The sequence below is a fragment of the Balaenoptera musculus genome, chromosome 16 (genome assembly GCF_009873245.2).
Source record: "Balaenoptera musculus isolate JJ_BM4_2016_0621 chromosome 16, mBalMus1.pri.v3, whole genome shotgun sequence".
NCBI classification, from domain to species: domain Eukaryota; kingdom Metazoa; phylum Chordata; class Mammalia; order Artiodactyla; family Balaenopteridae; genus Balaenoptera; species Balaenoptera musculus.
Window position 1 is genome coordinate 58,912,093 of NC_045800.1, and position 24,542 is coordinate 58,936,634.

Consider the following 24,542-nt stretch of genomic DNA (forward strand, 5'->3'; position numbering starts at 1 on the left):
ACTTTTAACAGAGTATAATCTGTAAAAGTACTGAATCACTAAGCTATATGCCTGAACCTAGTATAATACTGTAAACCCACTATACTTCAATAAAAATTTTTTAATTAAAAATACCATAAGCATACTCTGACTTGCCATAGGCTTTCAGAAGAGGCATTTGCTTCTCAGTGCACAGCCTATTCTACTCTCTACCTTATGCAGATGGGACAAACGATGCCCTGGGTACACTCATCCACACATCGGCCTGAATTAGCTAGTAAATCACAATGCAGTAGCTAATAACAGCCATAAAGCCTTTCAAGTTTTACAAGGTGTTTATAATGGGCAACTCACCATGATTTATATGAAAAACATGAGTCAGCTCCTGAGACAAAGCTGATATGTGGACAGTGGCCTTGTAGCGTGACCTCTAGCAAGCATCCAGATAAATTGCAGAATGTCCCTCTGGCCCAAGGCTGGCCACTGTTTCATAAACATATGTTCAGAGCACCACTTGATAGGAGAGTGCTGGTGCATGCCGGCTCTCCACTGGTGATTGGCCATGAGGAAGAAGGTAATCAGCTCAATGTAGCTCAATGCAGTAAAAGGTGATAAATACCAAGGATAGTTTAGGACTATCCCTATGTCTGGCCCCCTGAGGTATAACAGAAGATATATTAGATACACTTCCCACCCCCCCGCCTAGTTGAGAAAGCAAGATGGATACATGCAAATATTAGAAAATATAATATGGTTTGTAAGGGGCTATTTAAAGGGAAGGTCTGGGGTATGGGAATTACTGAGGTCCCAATTCTATGAGAGGGTTTCATGAAGAACAGGGTCTGAGTTGGGCCATGGAGGATGAGAGGAATTAATCAGAGGGAGAGATAAGGAATCATAGTCCCTAGAAGGAGAATGAGTGCATGAAGATACTGGGTCAGCAATAATAATAACGAAATAAGAAGAAGAAGAAAATGAAAAACTTGAGACATAGACTGAGCTAGGAAAAAAATCATACTGAAGAACAGTGGGAAATGAGGTCAGAAATCACAAGGCAAAAACTCATGGCTGGGGACTTCCCTGGTGGTGCAGTGGTTAAGAATCCTCCTGCCAATGCAGGGGACACGGGTTCGATCCCTGGTCCAGGAAGATCCCACATACCGCAGAGCAACTAAGCCTGTGTGCTACAACTACTGAAGCCCACGCACCTAGAGTCCGTGCTCCGCAGCAAGAGAAGCCACCGCAATGAGAAGCCTGCACACTGCAACGAAGAGTAGCCCCCGCTCACCGCAACTAGAGAAAGCCCATGCTGAGCAACAAAGACCCAATGCAGCCAAAAATAAATAAATTAATTAATTAAATGAATAAATTAAAAAAAAAAAAACAACTCGTGGTTGGCATCAAATAACCACAGGTGCCCCAGACAGAAGGTTCTATGCAATTAAGTTCACAAACGTCCTACCAGGTAAGATCCAACCCAAGAGATAAGCAGGATGAAGTCAGGTCCTTTTCCTTCTCCCACCATTATAAAAGCTGAAACAAGATGACCTATGCACAGCATTTTTTAAGAGAACCATCTCCATTATTACCGGATGACTCTAGATTTGAGTCACAGCCTGGTCTCCAGGTACTCTGATGTCCTGGGAGAAAATATTTTTATTTACTTTGTTTATTTTTTTATATCCTTTCCATAGTTCTCAGGCTCTTCCCTTTGATTTATTTTGACATCAAGAATTTTTTTTCTATTGAAATGTTGTTCCTATGGTCTCCGTCTAATTGAAGTTTCAAACCTTTTTCCAAACCGCCCCAACTCATTGGAGACTTCACTGTTGAAAGCCACTTATGGCTCTTCACACAAGGACCACTGTACACCTGAAGAGACCCACTCCTCTGGGCTGGATTGTGTTCTTTCCCTGCAGAGTCCACATGGGCAGCCCAGGGAGAGGCAGGAGAAAGGCATCACGCCCATCCTTCCAGAAGTGCACATAACTACAACTCTAACTCTTCCTGATTCTTCCTCCCAGAGCCAAATCCAAAATAGAAAACCAATCTAAAAATTCCTTTGAGAACTTCTGTCCATCTGACTCTAATAGAGTGTGATTAACAAAGAGGGAATAAGAGTATAAGGTATATAGGCCAAGTTACTTAAATTATTCAATCTATAACATCCATATACTTTATTAGTCACTCAGAGGAGAAGCAATGTGTAGGAACCTAAGTCCTGTAGAAGAGGTCAATGTATTGTAGTAAGATGGAAGAAAAGCTCAAGTCCATCTTCCCTAAAAAGCACCCCCTGTGAAGGTTCAGACTCTGTTTCAGTTGCTTTTATTATATACTTAGTAAATATAACATGGGTGGATGGATGGATGGATGGAGGGATGGAGGGATGGAGGGATGGAGGGATGGAGGGATGCACAGGTGGGAGAAAGAACTGAAAAACTGAGTCTTGTAGGTAAGTGGGTATAAACTTTAGAAAATCGGTGACAGAAAGTTCTCCAACAAGGATGAACCTGAGATCCCTTTCTGCCTGTTTGATGGAATGAGAAGAAAGGGAGATACCTCTATGTACTAACTCTCTCACATCCTTGACAAATGTCTTCATCACCTAGTGCTGGTTTTCCCCCTTCCAATGAATGAACTGCCCCAGTAAGATTCTCAAGAGCTGGGAATTTCTGGTGCCCCACTCCCACTATCAGAGTGGGAGTACAAGTTCTATACACCTGGGCCAAGAATACTAGAGTTTATGCTCTGAGAAATAACCTAAGACATCTTATTTTATAGCTTGATAACACCAGTCTTGGGTTTGGGAGATTTAATTTTCATACCTGGCCTGAAAATGCTTCCAATCTTGAGACTTCATCCATGTCTCTTTCCATCTGAACCTCTGGGTGGTAATGCAATCTCTGCCTGGCAAAGCTAAAAAGTACCATATTTCCTGAAAAGCAGAAGATCTTGACCAGCTTCTTTTGTCCTCATCACTCCAAACTCCTTTTTAAAAGACTCCTTGAAACTCAAATGACAAGATCATAAATAAATGGTGACATCCTAGCAAAGGAGGAGAAACCATGACCTTGCAAACTCAACTTCCTTCCTTCTAGCATGATCACGTCCCTGATTAAGAAGAGCTCTGTCTCGGTGCATTTTTAAAGTATGAATATTTTCCCTTCCCAGTGGTCATGGACAGCATAAATCGCCATTAGCCATGACAAAGACAGATAACCTGCCCTACAGGAGAGAGAGCAAGAAGCCTGAATGCAATGTCATTTTGCTGTAACTTGAAGATCTCCAGCTGCCTGTGGTGCATCTCAGCATTTCGCCCTGCTGGAGTGCTTGTTTGGGATAAAAGAGAAGGGAAATATAATTTTCCTCTTAAAACAGCTTCCGGTCATCACGAGTTCCAGGTATGAGGATAGCGGCCTGGCCTTGAAGCTGCAGCGTGTGGAACCAGGACCCTACCAAGCTCATCTCTGATCCACTCTGCCTCTCTGGTCCTTCTTCCTCCATCTATGGTTTGGGTGGGAACGTGTGACCCTGGGCTCCTCTTCTGCAGTTACAAAAGCAAAGCCTGGTGGCTTGAAGATGGGAGCTGCTGTGAGTTGGACACACAAGTGCAAACGTGATTGCAAGGCCACGTCCCTGCCTCCCGGAAGTGTTGAGGAAGTAGAGGTGATGTGGGGTATAAAGAAAAGTGTGCTCCTAAAACTAGGTCAATATAGTACCTGTCAGGCAGATTTGGGACCATTTGGAAGCTAACCACATAGCCTGCTTTTCTTTCTACTCCTGGGCGTAGAAATTTTTTTTTTTTTTTTTTCTGCACAATGCATCAGAAAGCTGCCTTGACTGGCCCTTGAAGAAAATGATAGACCCCTCTGGGAGGTGTGAACTGGCCTGAGTCCCATGGTAGCCCCCTCTGGAAGAGCCGCCATTGCCATTTTGTGCCCATTGAGGGAACTTTACGGACAGTGACGGGGTGTCCTGATTACTCAGGCTCTCCTTTCCTGAGACAAGTCTTCTCAGCCTAAGTCGGGAAATCCTTAGAACAGCCGAGTTTGTATATTCTATAATAGCAAAGTACTGGGCCAAGAGAAGACTTGAGTGCTAATCTGATTTTCATTTCTCTCTGGAATACTCAGTGGACCCCACAACCTACCTTACTATTCCATATTTGTAAAACAAGGGAGCACCTATTCTGCCTTTCTCTTATTAGTATTGTGAGGATCGAATGAGATCATGTATGTGAAAATGCTTCCAAAACTAATGATTTCTCCATCTTCACATTCAAAACTTTGAATTGAAAATAATTAAAAAGAAGATAAAAACGGAAAAAGGAAAAGATAGAAAGGGAAATAGACAGGGAGGGTGAGACAAAATCGTTTTGAGCCTTTATTTTGTACCACGCCCTGGGCTAAGTGTTTTCTATTCATCATTTTCTTTAACCCTTTAATCCAACAACTCTTATTTTATTAACTCCATTTTAAAGATGAGGTAACTGAGGCACTAACTCGTCCAAAGTCACACAGCAAATGAGAGAGCCAGGACCTGAATCCAGGTTGTTGAACCCTAAACCTGGGCTCTTCAGCATACCACCGTGGCATCTCCCTGCAACTGCAGAGGCCGGCAGCCTCGGGTGCCTCTGGTGAACTCATGTCCAACCCAGATGTCAGGCTGGGGATCTGCGCACACGGTCAGATCACAAAGCTACAGGGAGACCCTCAGAGGTCATCTAAGTCTCTTCACCCATTTTGTAGATGAGGACTCGAGCCCTGGAGGGAGAGACTGCCCAAGAGCACCCAGCAAGCTGACTGTTGGAGTGGAACTCACACCTGAGTGCTCAGGGTGGCAGAGATGGGCTCGGTGCTCACCAAACACATCCACTTTTCTTTTCGGGCCCTCAGCCAAGCTGCTGTATTAGTATGCTCGGGCTGCTATAACAAAATACCATACTGGGTGGTTTAAGCAAAGGAAATTCATTCTCTCAGTTCTTGAGGCTGGAAGTACAAGATCAAGGTGTCAGTGGGGTTGGTTTCTCCTGTGGCCTCTCTCCTTGGCTTGCAAACAGCTGCCCTCTTGCTGCCTCCCTACATGGTCTTCCCTCCGCACACACACCCCCCTGGTGTCTCTCTGTGTGTCTAATTTCCTCTTCTTATAAGGACCAGCCATATTGGATTAGGGCCCACCCAGACAGCCTCATTTTAAGTCACCTCTTTAAAGGCACCGTATCCAAATATGGTTACACTCTGAGGTGCGGGGAATTAGGGCTTCAATGTATTGATATGAACTTGGGGGCAGGGACACAATTCAGCGCACAACAGCTGCATTTCTCAGACCCTCTTGCAGTTATGAGTGTCCATTTGACTGAGTTCTGGCCAATCAGTGATATGCGTCACCTCAAAACCAGGACCATCAATCATGTGCACAATTCTCCACACTCTTGCTCTTGCTCCATCCATGGGCTGAAGCCAGTGAAGAACCCCAAGGCCCAAGAAAACCACAGAGCCATTGGATAGAAGGAATCTAGGTCCCTGACGGACAGGATGCTCCTCACTCCCCATCCAGAAACCCTCAGTGGGCTGGGAGTGATGAAGCCACAGACTTGGGGGCTACTTGTCACAGCAGTTAGCCTTTCCTGACTGATACACCCAGCTCCCCAACTAATATTCTTTCCACTACATACCAAGGATCAGAGAATTTTACCCAAGAAGAGAAGGAAAATAACAGACTGACACTAGCTCCAAGGTCAATGAGCAACCCAGAGGAGATGCAGACAAATGAGGGGGGAAAAGCACTGCCTCTTCTTGGGGTACCAAGCTTCTCAGTGAGCACAGCCCCCTAGAACCTCCTCTCACAGACTACCCTGGGGTCTCCTGGCTCCTCCTCCCCTCAGACTAATAACTGGGAGGGGGAGGTAGGATGCACATGATAATGATCCCTTTCTTATTTAAACAGGCCATTTTTTCTTCCCAATAAATGCTTTTTTTTTTGTCAGCTCAAATATTCCCCTTTGATAGAAACCTGAAAATAATTAGCCTTAATAGCTCTGCTGTGAATAATGCCGCACAAGAAGGAGGTAAATGTTAATAGGAACCTTCCACTCTAAAACTAAGTCACCCTCTCGGCCTCCTTCCCAAAAAAAGAAATGTAACAAGAAAAAGATTATAGGTTTAGCACTACTCGGGAAGAAATGTATATTTGAAATAAATGTATGAAATCTTTTAAAAACAACACATGCTGAAAACTTCATATTTAGTTTGATTTGCTTTCCAAATCACACAGACTGCACAGTTGCATACAATCTTTAAACGAGTACAACCCCTGAGAAGTGTGGATAGATTTAAGAGAAATAAAAGCAAGATCAGCCAGCTTGTAATCTTCTTTTCTCTTTTTGCCTCCCCAAAGCTGCATTAAATAGCCTATTGAGAACAATAACATATTTGTGCTTTTATAGGTAGAATGATTGGTATTATGCAAAGATTTGGCTAACAGTCTAAAGGCACATTCACACTGACCAGGATTGCATGCTGTTAATAATTTTCAGGATGCTGAGGGAGCCCGTAATTCCCTAGGACTATAACTCAGCAGGTCAATGCATGCTTTGTGGGAGCTCCCACAGACTCTGAACCATACCAACCAATAAGACCTTGGGAAGCCCATTCCCAAAGAGAGCCTTGGAAGTGTTAGGTGTCCCTTTTGACCTACATTCTGCCTCCAGCCTCACAGGTGGAATGACTCATCCAGGACGGACCGCCAACTTGAAGATGGTACCTAGGCATTCTTTTTTTTAATATTTATTTATTTATTTATTTAGGCTGCGCCAGGTCCCAGTTGCGGCACGCGGGATCTGTAGTTGCGGCATGCGGACCTCTTAGCTGTGGCGTGCGGGCTTCTCAGTTGTGGCACACGAACTTCCAGTTGCGGCATGCATGCGGGATCCAGCTCTCCAACCAGGGATTGAACCTGGGCCCCCTGCACTGGGGGCACAGAATCCTACCCACTGGACCACCAGGGAAGTCCCTAGGCATTCTTACACAGAGCCTAAAACGGCCGTTCTGCCCACATCCTGAGATCCGATAAACCCATCCCTGGAAAATTATCCTAAGGAAATAATTTAAAGGAAACACATACACACATACACACACAACTAGCAGTATTTTATATATAAGGTTAAAATCTAGCAACAGTGGGAAAATGGTTTGGTAACTGACTGTACTTATATCAATTTGATGAAGAACTGTAGACTCCATAAAAAGAATAAACTTGAAGACTACAAAGTACCACAATAAAAATGGTAGGTAAAAAAGTAGAGCATTAAACACACATAAATACCTATCGAAAGGGATAAGGTTTGAAAGGGAACAGAGCAAAATGAAAAGGCATGGAGTTAGCATGTAGGGAATACAGGTGAAAGATTTCCTTTATTAATTTCCCTTAATGGGATCATGACATTGTTTTTAAAAAGCATCTAAAAAAAAAATAAAACAAAATGAAATGGTCCCAGGGCCTTTTAATCTCTGATTACCACACATAAGTCTGAGCCCTGAGATTCAAAGGCTGAGCTCAAACATCACTTACAATTCCCCTTTTAGGAAATTCAGGAATTCCTTCCTAAGGAAGTTTGTGGAGGGTGGTAAAGTTTAGTTGCATGGACAGACAAAATCAGACCATGGCCAGACTGGCTGTTTCCTCTGAGATACAGAAAAGCAAGTTGCACATAAGCAACTAGAAACATGGAAATCAGGAAGTCTTACTTCAAAACTATTCCACAGAGAGATCTGTTTACACATCCTCTCTCTCTCATACATACACATACACACACACACACACACACACACACACACACACACACACACACACACACACACACAAAGCAGCGGCAGCAATGAAAGACCTTTTGCTGTGATGCAATACAGCTTACAAGAGTAACTCTCATTTTCTATGACCTGGAAACCCAGCAGGCAGGAAGAGGCCGCACTGCACACCTTACCTCCATCTCCAGGAACAGCAAGTGATGGTGGCACCAACGCACCCCTGCTCCCCCTGAACCAGGGATGTCTTGCTGTCAGTTCCGACATGCTCGTGCCTTTCGGAAGGGAGTGAGGCAAGGCGCTTCCTTATTCATTCTCTGCGAGACTTAAACTGACCTCCGGCTAAGTGGCTTACCTTTCCTAAGTGCCATCCTATAGTCGTCACAGAACTGCTGCAAGGGACCTGACGATCTCGCCTAAACTACTTTTTCATTAGAGAATATTTTCAAAAGAATTGCTTCTCTTTGCTGTGCGCCTACTGTGCGCCAGGCCCTGTGCCAGATGCCCTGATGCATTTGTTTCTCATCGTCACAACCAACCTGCATGGCAGGTGGTACTGTCTCCGTGACACAGGCTAGGGAAAATTATCGAAATGGTGCACCCTGGCTAAGGTCACACTCTTTTAAGTGGTGGAGAGAGATCAGAACCCAGCTCTCTGAGAACCCAAGTCCAGGACTCCCAGCAAAACTGCTTTGCCTCTCTGATACACTCAAGGGTACTCAGCCTGAACTGCTTTTGTGCAGGGGTTACAATTAGTTGTCTGGTCCCAGTTGCTTGTAGGGTAAACAACGTCTGATAAACCCACAATGCTGTAAGTATTTATTACATGGCAACCCAGCTGCCAAGTGTCTAACCATTTTAATAAAAAGCTATTTTCTAAGGTTTATGTTTTATTGCGTGTATGACTCCCTTACTGGTTAGCATTTTGGAGTTGTGGAAAAGGTTATGAATTTAGAAACTGGCTGCATTCATATCATATTTAAAACTTAATGCTATTTTATTAAAGACATATGGGCCTCCAAAGTACACATATTAAATGTCATGTAAGAAAAGTAGCAGTTTAAATCATGGTCAAATTCATTTTTGACGTGACTCCTGAGGCTTCCCAAGATCTGAACTATTTCTTTGTAAATCTGGCAGTTTAACCACACTCATAAATCACTTTCAAAGCATATTATTTCTTAATTTTACTGCATTAGAGAGCGTTTGGCCTACACAGTGAACTGTTTGTAGCAGTTATGTGAACAAAGTTGCACATTTAGTCATATAATGTGGAAAAGAAGAGGGGAGGGGAAGCAAAGACGGCACAGCTTTTCATTCCTTCATCTGTTTTATTTCTACCCATTTTCACCTAAGCAAACGCGATGCATAGCGTTCAGATTCGGCCTCTGTAATCCCAAAGTCCAGAAGTCACAAACTGGTACTGAGGCTTTTCTGAATACAAGGAACAAAAATAATTTGTAATTTAATCTTTTCCAAAACATCCCATGACTAAAAATTAGAATGAGTGCAGAAATCAGACTCTTTTTTTTTTTTTTTAACATACTGAACTGAAACAGATTTTTCAGGGGGAAAAAAAATGTGGCTTGGTGTAATACAGCTCTTGGTTGTTTTCTAATTATCCAGAGATCCAGTATCTCAACCTTGGGTTTTCAAAGCCCCCTCTAATGATGAGACAATATTCTTTGGACATGTGTAACAAGCCCCCAGATTTCACTCCCTGGTTTTCTCCATTTTACTATGGGGCAGAAGGGGACTGACTCCAGTGACAAATTCTAGAATCGAAACAGCGGCCTTGATTTCCAGATTCACCAAGGGAGTTGCAGGAGGATCATGAGAGTTGAGTCCAAGGTCACCCAAACGAAAGGGCTTAAGGGCTTATTTTTGCACCAGGCATCCCTTGCTCACTGTGGGCCCTATGGGGGGACTGCCCTACTGCCGTCCGCTTGGGGACGGTGCAGCACTGTCTCCTGCTTGCATCAGTGACCATGGGACTTCCTATGTCTTAATACTGCACGGACTTTTCTTGCACCTCTTATTGCCCTGGCTCCCCCCCCTCACCATCACCACGAGAACAAAAAGGCCTGTGTAGTGCCCGGGAAGACCCCCAAACTTAGGGGCCCAGCCTCCCCAGGATGAACAGGAGGCCCTCTTTCTCCTCCCATATTCCTTTCTTTTAGGTGTTTTACTCTCATCGGGAAGTAACACTTAGGAAAACCTTAGGAACACTTAAGTATAAATCCCAGAAAACTCAGTTAAGTCACCAGGACTATAGGGGCAATACCCCCTTCTATGAACTGAATTATGTTCCCCCAAATTCATATGCTGAAGCCCTAACCCCCAGTGTAACTGTTTCTGGAGATAGGGTCTTTGGGAGGTAATTAAGGTTAAATGAGGACATACAGGTGGGGCCCTGACCCAATAGGACTGCAGCCTTATAAAAAGAGGAAGATGTATCAATCAATCAATCAAACATTGCTCTCCCTCTCTCTCTTCCTCCTCCTGCCACATGAGGACACAGCAGTGAGAGATGGCTGTCTGCAAGCTGTGAAGAGGGCTCTCACCAGAACCTAACCATGTGGCACCCTGATGTGGACCTTCCAGCCTCCAGAACTGTGAGAAAATAAAGTTCTGTTGTTTAAGCTACCCAGTTTATGGTGTTTCGTTAAGGCAGCCCCCAGACAACTAATACACCTCCCAACTCAAGCCAAAATCATCTTCGTCGTGTTCACTCACACAACTGGAAGACACAGCAATGGCCCCAAAACAGAGCTGTTTTGAAATGCCACACCTCAGAACATGAGCTACATACCAGAGAGAATGTGTGAGCTGCTTACACACATTATCTCAGTTAATCCTCACAACAAATGTGAAAGGAGGTATGACATGCCCCGTAGTAACGATGGAGAAACAGATGGCAGAAGTGTGGCCTTTAATCCAAACCTAAATATAATCCTGAAACCTGGAGTGAGACTGGCCCCCAAATGGAAGAGCAAATCTGACAACAGCCTATGAACAAAAGTAAGAATCATAGGTTTGCCATGGAATACAAAAGCCATGATAAATGCAGATTTTAAACCTTCCCAAAGGAACAGCTGGAGGCAACTTCTTGAATCATGTCAAGAACAAAAATAAAGGTCAGGTGAGGGGAAGGAATGAATAAAAATGGTCCAGATAAAACATGGGAGAGGTCACTAAGCCAGATAGTCTCTGTGACAGTACAAAACGCCAACCAAAAACCAAAAGACTCACTTCTGAATTTCACTCATGAGTTAAAAGCTTCATGAGGTAGAAGCCCCACTTTAAAATTCCCCACTCCAAAAAAGAAAAATAAAGATACAGCTTTGGAGCCTAGACAGAGAGCAGTGGTTGGCTGTTGAAAAGAAATAATGAGTTCTAATTCAGGTAGTGTAGCTCAAAATTTACTGCCATATTTTAAAATGCACATGAAAAATAAAATTATCCTAAAATGTCCTTGGTGAAAAGGCTGAGCATAATTGCTATCACTGACAATAGCATTGAACTTCGCTAAATTAACATCAAAGGAAGCCCCAATTACAGAGCATCTGTGCATTATTGCGGGCGCCCTGTCTGTTAATCTAAGACACTCTACTGTAAGGAGCAGAAAAGCAAATAAAAGAGCTAATTGTACCATCAGCCTTCAAGGACCCCAAGGGCAGACCTGCCCCATCATGCTTGTGAAACATCACTTTGCCTGGTCAGAGGGATGGTGAGGGTGCATCTAGAGTCAGAGTGTAGACACGGGCCCCAGAAGGCAGCCATGGTGACCACAGGTAGACAAAACAATCAAGAGGCAGAAACACACTTCCTAGAGACTTGGAACCAACTCACAAGCAGGATCCAACAGCTACCTGGGAACTGGATGTTCCTGGAGGTCTTGACAGGGAGAAATAAGCTCTGGAGAAACAGGCAGAGACCAGTGGACATGTGTCAGGACTCTTCTGCCTTATAACAAGAAACAGCTTCTTTTCACTCCTCAAGGAACAATTTGGGGCAAAGGGCACCTCTAGGGGTAATTTTTTTTTTTAATGAGAAGAAGCTCCCCTCTGAGCATCGGGCTTCTCACTCAGCCTACTGTGTGGGGGAGATGTCATTACTGGAGCTCCCCACTAATCCTGGCAATTACCTGTGCATACTTGCTTGGCACTCAACTGGATGAGATCCTGAAAAGTATTTATCAGCCGCACTCAGGCAAACAGGTCAAATTTCTGTTTCAATCAAACTCTGTGAAGACTTTTAATTCCCATCAAGTTGGAAACCTAAGGTTATCCTACTTCTTTATTCTATCCACTGATTTTGCTTCCTAGGCTTTTGGGGACAATGAAAAGAACAAGTAAATGTTAAGTATCATAGACATCCCTTTTATCACTAAGCTTACATGAGTTTTCTTAAATATATTCTTCTTAAAGTTCACTCTTCTCGTCTGCTGTTAGGGGCTGAATTGTGTCCCCCCCCCCCAAACTTCTATGTTGAAGTCTAACCCCCCAGTACCTCAGAATGTGACTATGTTTGGAGACAGGACCTTTAAAGAGGTGAATGAGCTAAAAAGAGGCCAGTGTGTGGGCCCTAATCCAATATGACCCGTCCTTGTAAGAGGAGGATGTCTGGACACACAAACAGATGGCAGCGTTGTGTGTGCACATCAAGGTGACCATGTGGAGACACAGCAAGAAGGCAGTCACCTGCAATCCAAGGAGAGAGACCTCAAAAGAAACCAATCCCACCAATACCTTAATCTTGGAATTGGAGCCTCCAAGCTGTGAGAAAAGGAATTTCTGTTGTTAAAGCCACTCAGTCCGTGGTATTTCGTTATGGCAGCAAACCAGTACATCTGCTGTTAGTTGCAGGCAATTTGGAAATAACCAGAACTCAAGAGCAGAAATTGAGACTACACCATCTTCGTTTTCTCTTCCTCTCTTAGCCATGGAATTGCAAGTTATATTAACACGGAATCAAAGTGAGCTTCAGAACAATGTTCATGATTTTCCCTAGTGAGCCATCCATCCTGCAGGCTCCCCTGCCTTACGGGAATCCTATACGCCTGAGGGTTTAGTCCCTACCATCTGATGCTGCCATGGGTCCAGAGGGGACTTTCTAAGCAAGGCAGAGACTCATGAAGCCACAGAGGTCAGAAGGGTAGAGAGCAAGGCCCAGGGAACCGGCAGAGGGTGAGAACACTGAGGCCATCAATGATCCTCCCCTCACTCAGACCTCAGTCATTGGCCTTTTTCCTCTGTTCTAGACAAGTTGGTCCTGTACTTCCAACCCACTCCTCCTCACCACCGGCCTGGAATCATCAGGCTCAAAGGCTCAAAGCAAAGGATGTGTGTGTGGGGGGGTAGGGGGTGGGGGTGGGGTGAGATCAAGGAGAGTAAAGCATGTTAAGGATAAGGTGTTGCCCCAGGTTACCAATGCACCTGCCTCAGGAGGACAGCTCCCTGCCAAGCCCTGAGCTGCACACAGAATACAGGGTGATGTGAGCTTTCAACATGGGTAACTTGAAATCAGCACCCCAACTTTATGCTCTGAGAACCCACTTTCTTAAGGAAGCATCTTTACTTTCCTCTTCCCCTCTTCTCTTTCCCGTCAAGCTTAATTTTTAAAAATAATTTTAAAAAAACTAAATTGCAAATGGAAAATACCAAAAACAGTCTTCCAAAGTGGATCAAGAAAATGTCAGGCTGGAAACGTACAGATTACAGACATAGTTGGCTATTAAGGCTCCATCTTAATCATTACCAGAGATCACACAAATGAGGATTTCTCATGGCTCAGTTAAGAAGGCTTAAATTCATTCCTTAAAATTAAGGCAGCTGATACCATAGGGGACAGGGTCTTTTGGGTAAGAACATGTCAACGAACTTTTTAGAATGTCAGAGACCCACTGCCAGGTGAGTTACTACTGGGTCTCGGACAGCCATAGGCTTTCTCCTCATCCAGCATGTGAGTTGCTCGCTACCACCCAGACCCCTCCCTGTGGTCAGGGCAGGGCTCTGCGCCCCAGCTCTGTGACCTGCGTGGCCACCTGAGCACCAACACTGGCCTGGGTGCTCCTCATGCTGGGTGACCTCGGGCCGGCAGCTGCCTCTGTACAGATTTCCAAAACACCTACTGTATACACAGAGCACTAGTGCCCCCCGAACCCCCGCCCGCCAGACACCCAGGGATCCAAACACAGATCTGCCCATACTTTCCTCCCACTCTGAACCCTCCCAGGGTTCCTCCTCATCTTCAAATTAAGTTGCAAGCTTTGCCTAATAAACAGAGCCCTTCACTGCCTGACTCCTGCAATTCTCGGCCTAGCCCACAAATTTTCACCAAAATGTGTTGGAGGGAGTGGTCACAAGGTCAAAATTGAAAATTAGCAATTTACCTCGGGCTCCCTTCCATGTTCTGGTCCTCCTGCTCTTCTCCTGCCTCTCATTATATCTCCATGTCTGGATGATGAAATTTAAGGTATACAGGAAAAAGGGCATGAGCTTAGGGGCCTCAGTGGGCCTCAGGAAGAACTGGATTCCACACTGCTCTGTAATTTTAAGTGATGTATGCAAGTTCTCTGATCATCATTGGCAGATTCGAGTTCAAAGAGAAATTGAGAGATGATATTAAGTCGCTAGTACAATATCTAATACACAGTGGACACTTAATATACGCTAGGTGTTGCTTTGACTCACATATCGGGAAAGTTTCATCATGACTAATAATCCACTGCTAAGCAGCCAGTCGACCCTGAGGCTGGCCTTCGATCCTAATTAGTGAGGCAACCAGAAAGCCTACCGAAGTTGGTGCTGTGACACCCAAAACTGCCGTGAACTTCACTACACCCCAAGTTGTGTCTCAGTTAAGAGCCCTGGTTCAAGTGGCTGGGGAAGGCCAGAGGACAGAATGTGAGCACGGACGGCCTATGTGTCCGTCAGGTTTCTGCAGCAACAACGCTCCTCAAAGTCCCAGGGGCTTATGACCAGCACGTCTTTCTTGTGCAGAGGTCCGAGGGTGGCTGGGGTAGTTCTGCTTCAGGCTTTAATCTCAGCGTGTGTCCGCTCAGCCTGCGTCTCATGTGGTTTCCACAGCAAATGGCGGGCGTGCAAGAAGGGTGAGTGGGAACACATTGTACCTCGTGAGGCCTTGGCCTGGAGTTGGCATGCTGTCACTTCCACTCACATCCCATTGCCTGAAGTGCCACATGGCCAAGTCCAAAGTCAACGGGATGGAGAGGTATGCCTCTCTCTTAAAGGGGAAGCCATGGCAAGGGCAGAAGGAGTGGAACAATTTTAGACAAATAATGAAATCTACCACAGTTCTCCCAATGGGTAGGTTCCAGAGGCTGTACAAATGATGCTAGGGACACATCTCATTCCCCCAAAAAATGCCACTTACTTCCATGATCCTCTAGGCATGTGTCTGTCCAAACATCTTTGGAAAAAAAGCCAGCATGTTAGAGGTCACAAAGAGGACGAATGTGGAGCTGGGCCATCAGGGTGCGGTGAAAGCCAATGACTCCAACAGAGACACAATGATATCTCACCAGATACTGGGCTTAATGGAGAATGATGCCTACTATATAGGTAGCACCTGCCCAGGCCCCAGGGACATCTGGACGTGGCTCTCAGAGGCTGCTGCCATCAACTACAGTTCTATTCACTTTCCTCCTATTGTGGGTTCAATTTTCTATCTACAGGGCTTTGCTAGGGCGCTTTATCTCTAGGGTGCTGGACACACAACTTCTCTGCAACAGTCTATCTCTGATTTCAGAGGGTTGCTATCCAAAAGCAAGGTCATAAAAAGCTACCAACATGGTCTCCAAAAAGCAACACCCTGAAAGCATTTATTTGAGACACAGGATGCCATGGGGCTAAAACTGAAGAAATACAAGTGATGCCCCCCATCAAATGAATGTGGCAAACTGTGAAATCAGAAAGAAGAACGAAAAACAAACCAACTGCAAAGTTTTGGCTTCTGAAGTTGTTTCTAAACACAATGCCTGAGCATCTTCCAAAAAAGAATTAAAAATTTTTCCTCCCTTCGAAATTTACTATAAAGTAACTGGAAATAGAATCTGAATATGTCTCCAGACGAGAAACATCTGTGTGAAAACAGAAAAGAACCGTAAAACACTAACGTATTCAGGTAGTTAGAAATATCCAGAAAATCAACTGACATTTTTAGTTTTCTTCTGACAGTTGGGCACAGTAGAGAACTTTCAACGTCTACCGGCTTATTGCCTACTTAAACTGCGTGTTCATGTGGTTTACAATATTTATTTACAGGCACACCCTGGCTTTATGTAAAATACATATTTTTAAAAATATTGAGTATAGAGTAAATGTTAGTAATTGCAACCTATCTAGAGGTAGTTTCGGATAACCTTTCACATGTTTGCAATTGGCTCCATGGGGTAAGAGAATATATGAAAGACATACACACTGTGCTTTAGAACAAGGTAGCACTTAGTGAAGAACTAGGCTAGGCATAAAAAACAATAAGTAAACCAAACAAGTCATGAGGCAGTGCTCCTTTATGGCACAGAGAAAGCACAAGAGCAGCTAAGACAGGGAAAACCTCATTTTAACAATCCACAGACTTGTGCAGTACCCCAACATGTTTTCTGAGAAAAGCTACTTTTCTCCCCCTAAAAATCCCTAACATGAGCAGGATTCCGAGAGAAGGACTCAGAGAACACATCAGCAGTGACAGGGAGCTCGGATCGCACCCCTGCTGCCCACCGCAGCAAAGCTGCCCCATGCAGAAGCCATGGCCCTGGGGATCACGATGGCCGTACGTTTTGCCATCATAAGTAATCCCAGGGTAAATCCTTTAGAAAAACAATTATGCGGCCCAGAATCCTTCCTTTCTGCCAACACACAGATCCAAGTTATTACATTTTCTTATGGCCAAAGTCCCTTTCCTGCTTTTGCAGAGGACCACATTGAGGCAATAGAAAAAATGGACCACCTTTTTTGATGGATCCTCCAAAATGCTCTGTTCATAGCTCATCGCTTTGACGAGTACTGGCTGAGCCTCTGCGACTGACCAAGCCCTGGAGATACAGGAGCGAACAAAAGCAAGTTCCTATCCTCATGGAGCTGACACCCCAGTAGGTGTGCAGCAGCTTTGTCCTGACAAAGAGCGGGCTTCCAGATGCTTCCACTCCCTGTCTCTATCCTAGTTTGCCTTTTGCCTGGAACTCCAAAAACATAGACACAGATGGAAGAAACTACAGGTACCCAGGAAAGTTTGGGCCCAACTCCAAGTGTCAAGAGCAGGGCTGTGAAGTATAGTCAGGGAAGCAGGCGGTCCTGGGACCCAAATAGCTTTCAACTTCCAGTATAAGGACAAGAATAGAAAAGATTTCCGAAGGTACATGTTTATTCCTTTGACACATCATGTCTCCCTCCGCCTCCTTTCCTCCCTTCCCCTTTCTCTCTCTCTCTCCTCTCTCTCTCTCTCTCTCACGCACACACACACACACACACACACACATACACACACATGCACATTCTATAGTGCACCCCCCCCCAAGAAAAATACCCAAAGACACATACACAAATATGCAAAACAATGCTACAAAACTACACAAATGCACAAGCTACACAGGATAGGAAACCCAGGTGTGCCCACATAAAGACACCGATGTCATATTTTCAAGGACACACTGACACTCACAAACAAACCTATCACCCTATCTTACCCATAAGAGAAGGGCCATGATTACAAGCAAAAACACACATGTCTAAACACTTTCTAATAGAGGCTGAGGTTCTTGGTCCAGCTGCCCTGGTAGCTGCGCCTCCCATCGCTTCTACGAGATTACAAAGATTAAACTGTTGGTAGCCAACTTCCTATATGTGCTTGTAAAACAAGAGGGCTCAGCCTTAAATAATTATGTCACAGAAATGACAACTGTGCTCTTTGCCAGAACAGGGATGAATAATTACAAAGCCAGGACATAATAAGCAATTCTGACCGTTGGATTCTTGCGCTGTCTCTCCGACATGCAGGGCCGGCGTGCCCGCCACGCACGCCCTCCTGGACAGGCCTCTGCACTGATCTGGCCTACGTTTCCCGGAGCAGCGAGGGGGGGTCACGGTCTGGTCACTACAGAATCCATTCTTTGTGGTCTACCACCTCCTCTGCGTCCAGCTTGGTGCTCTCTGCATTGACAGTGGCATGATCCGATGGCCAATATTTGACAGAGATATATATTTTCTTTAAAATTTTGGGAAATGAGCAAAGCCTAGCTGTTGTAGGTCCATTCGCTAAACACACACACAGAGAGTCTAGAAGAGCCACTGCAACGTTAGCTGTCACTTCCTAATGAATGACAGCATCGTTCTGTACAATCAGAGCTCAGACAGAAGGCAGCTTTTAAACAACAAAAGCCAAAAGGCAGCCACGAAGGAGAAATGTGTCATCGTGAGAGGGAGCGAGAGCCAAGTCCGCACTTCAAGCACGGGGGCCTGCCAGGTACCAAATCAAACCCTTGTGACTTAGGCGGTTTATGAGTTACCGGATGATTCTGCATTTGCGTCAGCCGAGAACACCCAGACTGCCCGTTCCCGACCTCCAAGGCAAGCGCTGTGATTGGAGAGGCATTTTCCGTTCTCCCAAATACTTTATGTCAGGAATAAAATGAGAACAGCTCCCCAAATCACGGCCCCCTTGATCATCCATCAGCGCATTCTGCCGAGTAAGCAAAACAGGCCGCCATTGCCTCAGAAAGGACAGAAGCCAACTTGAGATTCCGAGCCCGTGATGAAAAATAGGTCTTCACCAAGTGTGCTCAGCACAGCGTCGGCAATTTACGGAGAGGAAATTGCTCTCCACTTAGGAGCCGACTCTGGGTGTACACATACCTCCCAGTACATATATATATATATATATATATATATATATATATATATATACATACACACACAGAGATGGAAAGCGTATATACACACCTGCAAGGAACAAACATATGTCTGTACATACTGTGAGCAGGCGAGAACCAGCCTTTTTAAGCCCAATTTATTAATTTAGCAAGGAGCTCATTTGGCCACTTTCTATCTGCCAGAAAAGTACCAGCACATTGCCCAGCAAACAGCAGACAGAAGGGAATTGCCTGCCATTCATGAGAGGCATACAGCTTGATATGAAACCAGAACACTGAGAAATCCTCCAGTGCATTTAAAGGATCACAGTGTAAAGAGAACACTTCACTGGGAGCCCAGATGGTCTGGGTTCTGGTCCCAGTTCTGCCTCCAAGGGACCGTGGGACCTTAGGGAACTACGTCCTCTCCCAGTTCCTTCACCCATAAAATAAGAGCACAGACCAGGTGAGGTCTGAAGCCCTCTCCAGTTTGGAAATCATGGAACTCTACAAAAGGATAACCACCAAAGGTCCTCATGCTTTGTCAGAGTATTTTTGTCTCTCTCCAAATAACTAATGGATATTTCAAAGCTTAACACAGTTAGTAAAGATGGTAGTATCAACCACACTAACATGAGCTAATTCTATAACTGATCTGAAACTGATGTGGAGCTTTGAAGAGCATTTCTGATGATGGTGCCAACGACTCAGAGAACCAGCTACTGCTGGATGTGAAGGAGTCAGTCCCTGCTTTCAGAGGCAGGGGAGGACTTCAGTTCTCCCCATCTCTACTCCAACAGAACAGTCCTGCTGTTTCCTGTCTTCTTCACTTAGGCCTTCCTCAGAGGTTCTGTTTGGACAGAGAGATGCGTGGGGAGAATGGTGAGATGAGGGCTCCAGGGGTAAGAGATCGGAGTGGAAGAATGTAGGCTCTGCAGTCAGACACACGGGTACAGCGCGGGCTCTAGCAATGATGAGCTGGTGACCTGAGCAGCCCAAATAGCGTGTCAAGGCCTGAGTTATCTCATCTGTACAGTAAGCCAACGTTCCCTTCCTTCCACGTTAGAAGATTATGTGAGGACTCACATACCTGGACACAAAGAACCTTAGAACAGTAGTGGATGACGTTGACACCGCACCCCAATATGATGGGTATATCTTTACGAACCCTCCGGATTTCCAGAGCTCCCATGTCAAAGACAATGAGAGCAGGAGAAATAGCATCTATTCTATAAAATGCATGTATACATGATGGTGAGAAATTCAGGATGGGCAGGAACCCAAGATACTATAAACAGTCTATTTTGTCGTACTTTGGTTTGGTGATACGGGCTGTCTCTGGAATCTTTTAACCAAAAAAAAAAAAAAAAGGAGGCCAAGAAATAAATTCTTTCTTTTGGACAAAATCACAAAAGCTGGAAAATAACTAAAGGCAGTCATGAGTAATACATCAAATCGGTGCCTCCATTAGTAAAACTGTTAACACTTTAATAGCTACAAAGCGAATCACTCAATTAATTTCCCACGTGCTGAAACAGGTAACAATACATTTATCTGCCAGTATTATACTCTCCATATCGTATATTTCCACAACTGCTAGCAATTTTATTCAGCATAACGGGAAATAAGTTGCACCTCATGGATTCAGGGAAAGAAAGTGGCCTGAGGTCTGCTGCCAGCTGAGCAACTTGACGGAAGAGGTTTCATTTTGCTGTTTTGGTTCTGTTTGTTTTTTTCCTCTTTCCCTCTTAATCACTCCCAATGCATGTGCAGAGTGCTCAATCAGTGAGGACAAACGAGACCTCAAGGATTTCTGGGCTAGTGTTTTCAACACACGAGCTAGGATCCCACAGGAAGTGACCATAGCGCCACAGAGCTCCAGGGCAGTGAGGGACCTCCAAAGGGGTCATCAAGTCCATTCCCCAGCCTCAGGCTTCACTGAAGGACCCCAGCTCCTCCCAAGCCCATGTCTTTAATAATCTCCTTGTGTCTGAATCCAGGACCCCAAGCCAAATCTCCCCCGCCTCATCAATGCTCTCATTAAGATGACACCACGTTCAATCCCATGGCCTCGAAGCAGACTCAGCTGGCAAAGCAAAGGTCAGTAAACAGCATTCCCATGAGCTACATGACGGAAGCACACACCAGTCCCAGATCACATTGTCAGAAAAATCGCCTTCCCTGCCAACAATATTTCCAAGAGCTATTGAGCCCTCACCTGTGGACAAGAGAAAATCACTCTCCCCCAGCTACCCTTTGGTCCCAAGAAAGAAGGGCCCCCTCTGAGGCACTAGAGGAATCCTACCCCCCTGAGAATCAGTAAATGCCCAATGCTTTCCTGTTTCTCCTTTCTCAGCTACAGACCTGCAGAGGCCCCACCTTGTAAATAAAACATCTTCCAGGAGGCCCGAAATCCTCCCCAGGAACGTCACCATTGGGCTGTGTATGATGTTGCTTTATTGGTACAAGAGCCATCTGCCTGAAATCACCTTACCAATAAGGTCCCCTAGGCTGGGTCACAGGAAGACCCAGTTTATACCCAGTTCTACTTCTTGTTTGGCCAACAGTATATCCATGGATGAAATCCTGGTATGAGATCCCTCCTGCATTCTGAACACAAAGGAGTGTGTTCTCACACTGCCTCCAGGGTCAAAGAGTACCCAACAGGTGAGGCATAAATCCTTGCAAAGAACAGTGAGTAGAGGGCTTACCTTGGGCTTCACCACCTTCATGAACGCCCCTCTGACCAAAGCTTCCTCTCGTTCTTGTTTGGTTACTTTACGAGCATCCAGAAACTTCAAATTGGGCAGCTTGTGCAGAACAAAGCATCTGGAAGAGAACAGTCAGAGGTAACTCAGGAAGACTGGGGTGACAGCCTCAAACTTTCATGCAATTTGTCTGATGAGCAGGAAACTACACCATTAGGTCTTCAGAAGTTTAGACCTTGGTTCCTGCCTCTCCTCTCTTCGTTCACAAAGAATGAATAACCACTCTTTGGGGAAATCCAAATGGCTCTATTTTACACAGATACACAACTAAACTTTCAAAATATACACTAACGGTTGCTCTTGACTCAAAGGTAGATACACATACACACACACACACACACCTGGATTAGCCAGTAAGATCCTATCAATGTGTTTACCTTCTACCGTTCTGAAAAATGGACCCAACATCTTTGCTACACAAGAAGTTCTCAGCGAAAATAACCTACAACCTGATCATACCATTAATGTCACTGCCATTCCTATGGGCCATCTGTGTCATTCTCATCTCTGAGATAACAGCAAATCTTCATTTTGAAGCTGAGACAAGAGACTTTAATTTGCCATCAAGACAATAATAATAACCTGGACAACTTTGGGATAGCAGTAAGAAACACATATAGCTGAGAAATGCTTCCTTGAGGAATCAAACAGGGGTCTTGAGGACTTTTTTCTCATCATCACTGAGTTACTTCTACACTGGCACTATGAAGATTATCTCCATCAAGGAGAAACAAGGAGAGTTGGTTTCTAGGGGATATTAATAGCCCCAAAAATGCTATATGGTCTCCATCCCCCTGGAAAGAGTCTTAGGGATCCATTACGGCCTCCAAGAATAACCCAATGATTGACCTCTTGTGTGATGAACTATCAAGCAGGTGTATGGAGTTGACAAGAAGACTCGCCTGGCCAGGAGACAGGTACGTAAACATATAAATAAATATATAAAAGGTAGAGACACCTGCCTATATGTCTCCTTCCTCAATGGTAGTCACCAGCCCAGATGCTCTCCATCAAGCCCCCATACTCCATCAATCAAAGGAGCAATTGTTTAGACCCTGTCCTGCTTAGGAAGAAGAGTTGAGGACCCAATGTCAAGAGCAATAAATCATTTCCACGGGAATCTGACTTTTTCTCCCTGTACCCAGCCTCCTCCGTATCCACTCATCTTCCAAATCGCAACCCGCAGGAAGTTTTCTCCTGCACCCGCAGCCCGCATTGCTTTCTCCCTTCTCAACACTCCCAGGAGGCATTTTCAGCACCCTGAAATTTAACATTTTATTGTTTTTTAATTGCTTTGCTGGTGTTCAGTTAATGTCCTCACCTAAACTATAAGCTTTTTGAAGGCAGGGACCAGGTTTTTTTGCTTTTTTTTTTTTTTCCCTCACCCTCCCACCGTTTAGGAAAGTAGCATTAGAACGGACTCCATAAAATACCAGTTCATTTCAGTTGCACAAATATTTCTTAAGCACCTACTACGTGCCAGACCCTAGGTATACAGAAGTGATTACAACATGATGCCTGCTCTTAAACAGGGTCTTAGTGTAATGAGGAAGAAAGACTCACACAAAGAAATTAGAAATCAGCATAGGTAAGTGCCAAGTTTGAGGTTATACACAAAGTAGCTTTGGGAGCACAAAGAAAGAGGAACAGGGACTCTCAAGAAGCCTTCAAAGAACCAAGCCCTAAAGCAGCCCAAGCACTGAGCTTTTTCTCAGTGCACATGTTACATGGGGTGTGTAGCAGGCCTCCCTCCTCAGCAAAGCCCTGGGTTCCCAAGGCCAGCTTCCCCATTCATCAGGTGGTCTCACATCACCCCACGGCCTCGAATATGCTTGTCCAGGTAAAAGATTTAGCTGATCACTCAGGTGTCAGAGACAACAGCTTAGAGGCCTCTGATCACAGCCTTCATATTACTCTTTTTTAAAGTCAAAATACTCTAAATTCTCTTGCGTATCCTTTTCCTCCCCTGAAACTTCCACACCAACATCTGAGGTCCTGGAAATTTGACGATCTACTTCCTGCTTCCTCCCTGGCCTCAAACTATGCATTACCTTCTTTCCTGCTTCTCCCTGAGCATTTCCCTCTGCAAATGCCGCCTAAGCTTACCCTAAATTAGAAAAGTTCTACAAAGGCCCAAATGACCTTTCTATCCTCCAGGAGAACTCCCACTGGCCTCAGTCAGTGTCAGAAAAAACTTCCATCTTCTGCTTGTAGCAGCAAAGTCTTGATGACAACAGATTCTTTCAAATAAAGACACGTACAGATGGAAACAATATGTCAGGAGTGACGCTCAGAGGAGTAAAGACACCCACTAAGTGTAGGGTGGGAAAAGATGAATATTCAGGGGAAGAAAACATCAGTATTAGAAAATCAGCCAATGTTTAATGATGGAATGAAAGATGTCTTCACAGGGCTGGCAGGAACCACGGTGACAACAGACAGCACGTTGTCATTTTGCCCCACTTTGGATCACAGCCCTGAAATCAAAGGAGAGAGAGAGAAGTGCTGGCTTTTAAGCTAGTTAAAAATTTTAGATGACAAAGAGCTGCTGTTTTCAGAGCACTCTTCTTTTAGAACCAAAGAAACGCCCATGAAATAGGCTGCCAGTCACCCCTGAAACTAGAGGTGACTTGACTCCCATCCTGTTGGCCAGTCTGGGGTTTCCAGGTGGTCGATGCTTAAAGATGTTTGAGAGGCACTAGGAAGGCTTGTCCCAGATAGTTCAGTCGGAAACTCAGCTCAGGGCCCAAAGTTCGTCTCTTAAGAGATGCCTTCTTTCATTTACTTACACATTCACTCACCCAACAAATAATTATTAAGAAGCTACCACCTGCCAGGAACTGCGCTAGGTACTGATAATAAGGTGATGCACAACACAGACAAGGTCTCTACTCTCAACAAGCTTATATTCTAGAACAGTTGTTCTCAAACTTGAGGGGGCATCAGCATCCCCCAGATGCCCTGTTGAAACACACATCGCAGGGCCCCACCCCTAGAGTTCCTGATTCACTACATCTGGAATGAAGTCTCAAGTTCACGTTCTAATAAGTTCTCAGGTGGGGCTGATGCCACCAGGCCTGCTACGAACCGCTGTCCAAGTGAAAATAACATCACGAGGAATAA

At 44.8% G+C, this 24,542-nt stretch overlaps 1 protein-coding gene across 2 annotated transcripts in view; it reads right to left on the reverse strand.

Moving 5' to 3' along the window:
• The window catches only part of LRMDA (leucine rich melanocyte differentiation associated), a 1,073,058-nt gene that overhangs the window by 431,233 nt on the left and 617,283 nt on the right, over positions 1 to 24,542 (reverse strand). For both annotated transcript variants that reach the window (XM_036827919.1, XM_036827918.1), the window contains exon 5: positions 21,363 to 21,480. In XM_036827919.1, the coding sequence (XP_036683814.1) occupies positions 21,363 to 21,480 (118 nt within the window). The remainder of the gene's footprint in view (positions 1 to 21,362; positions 21,481 to 24,542) is intronic.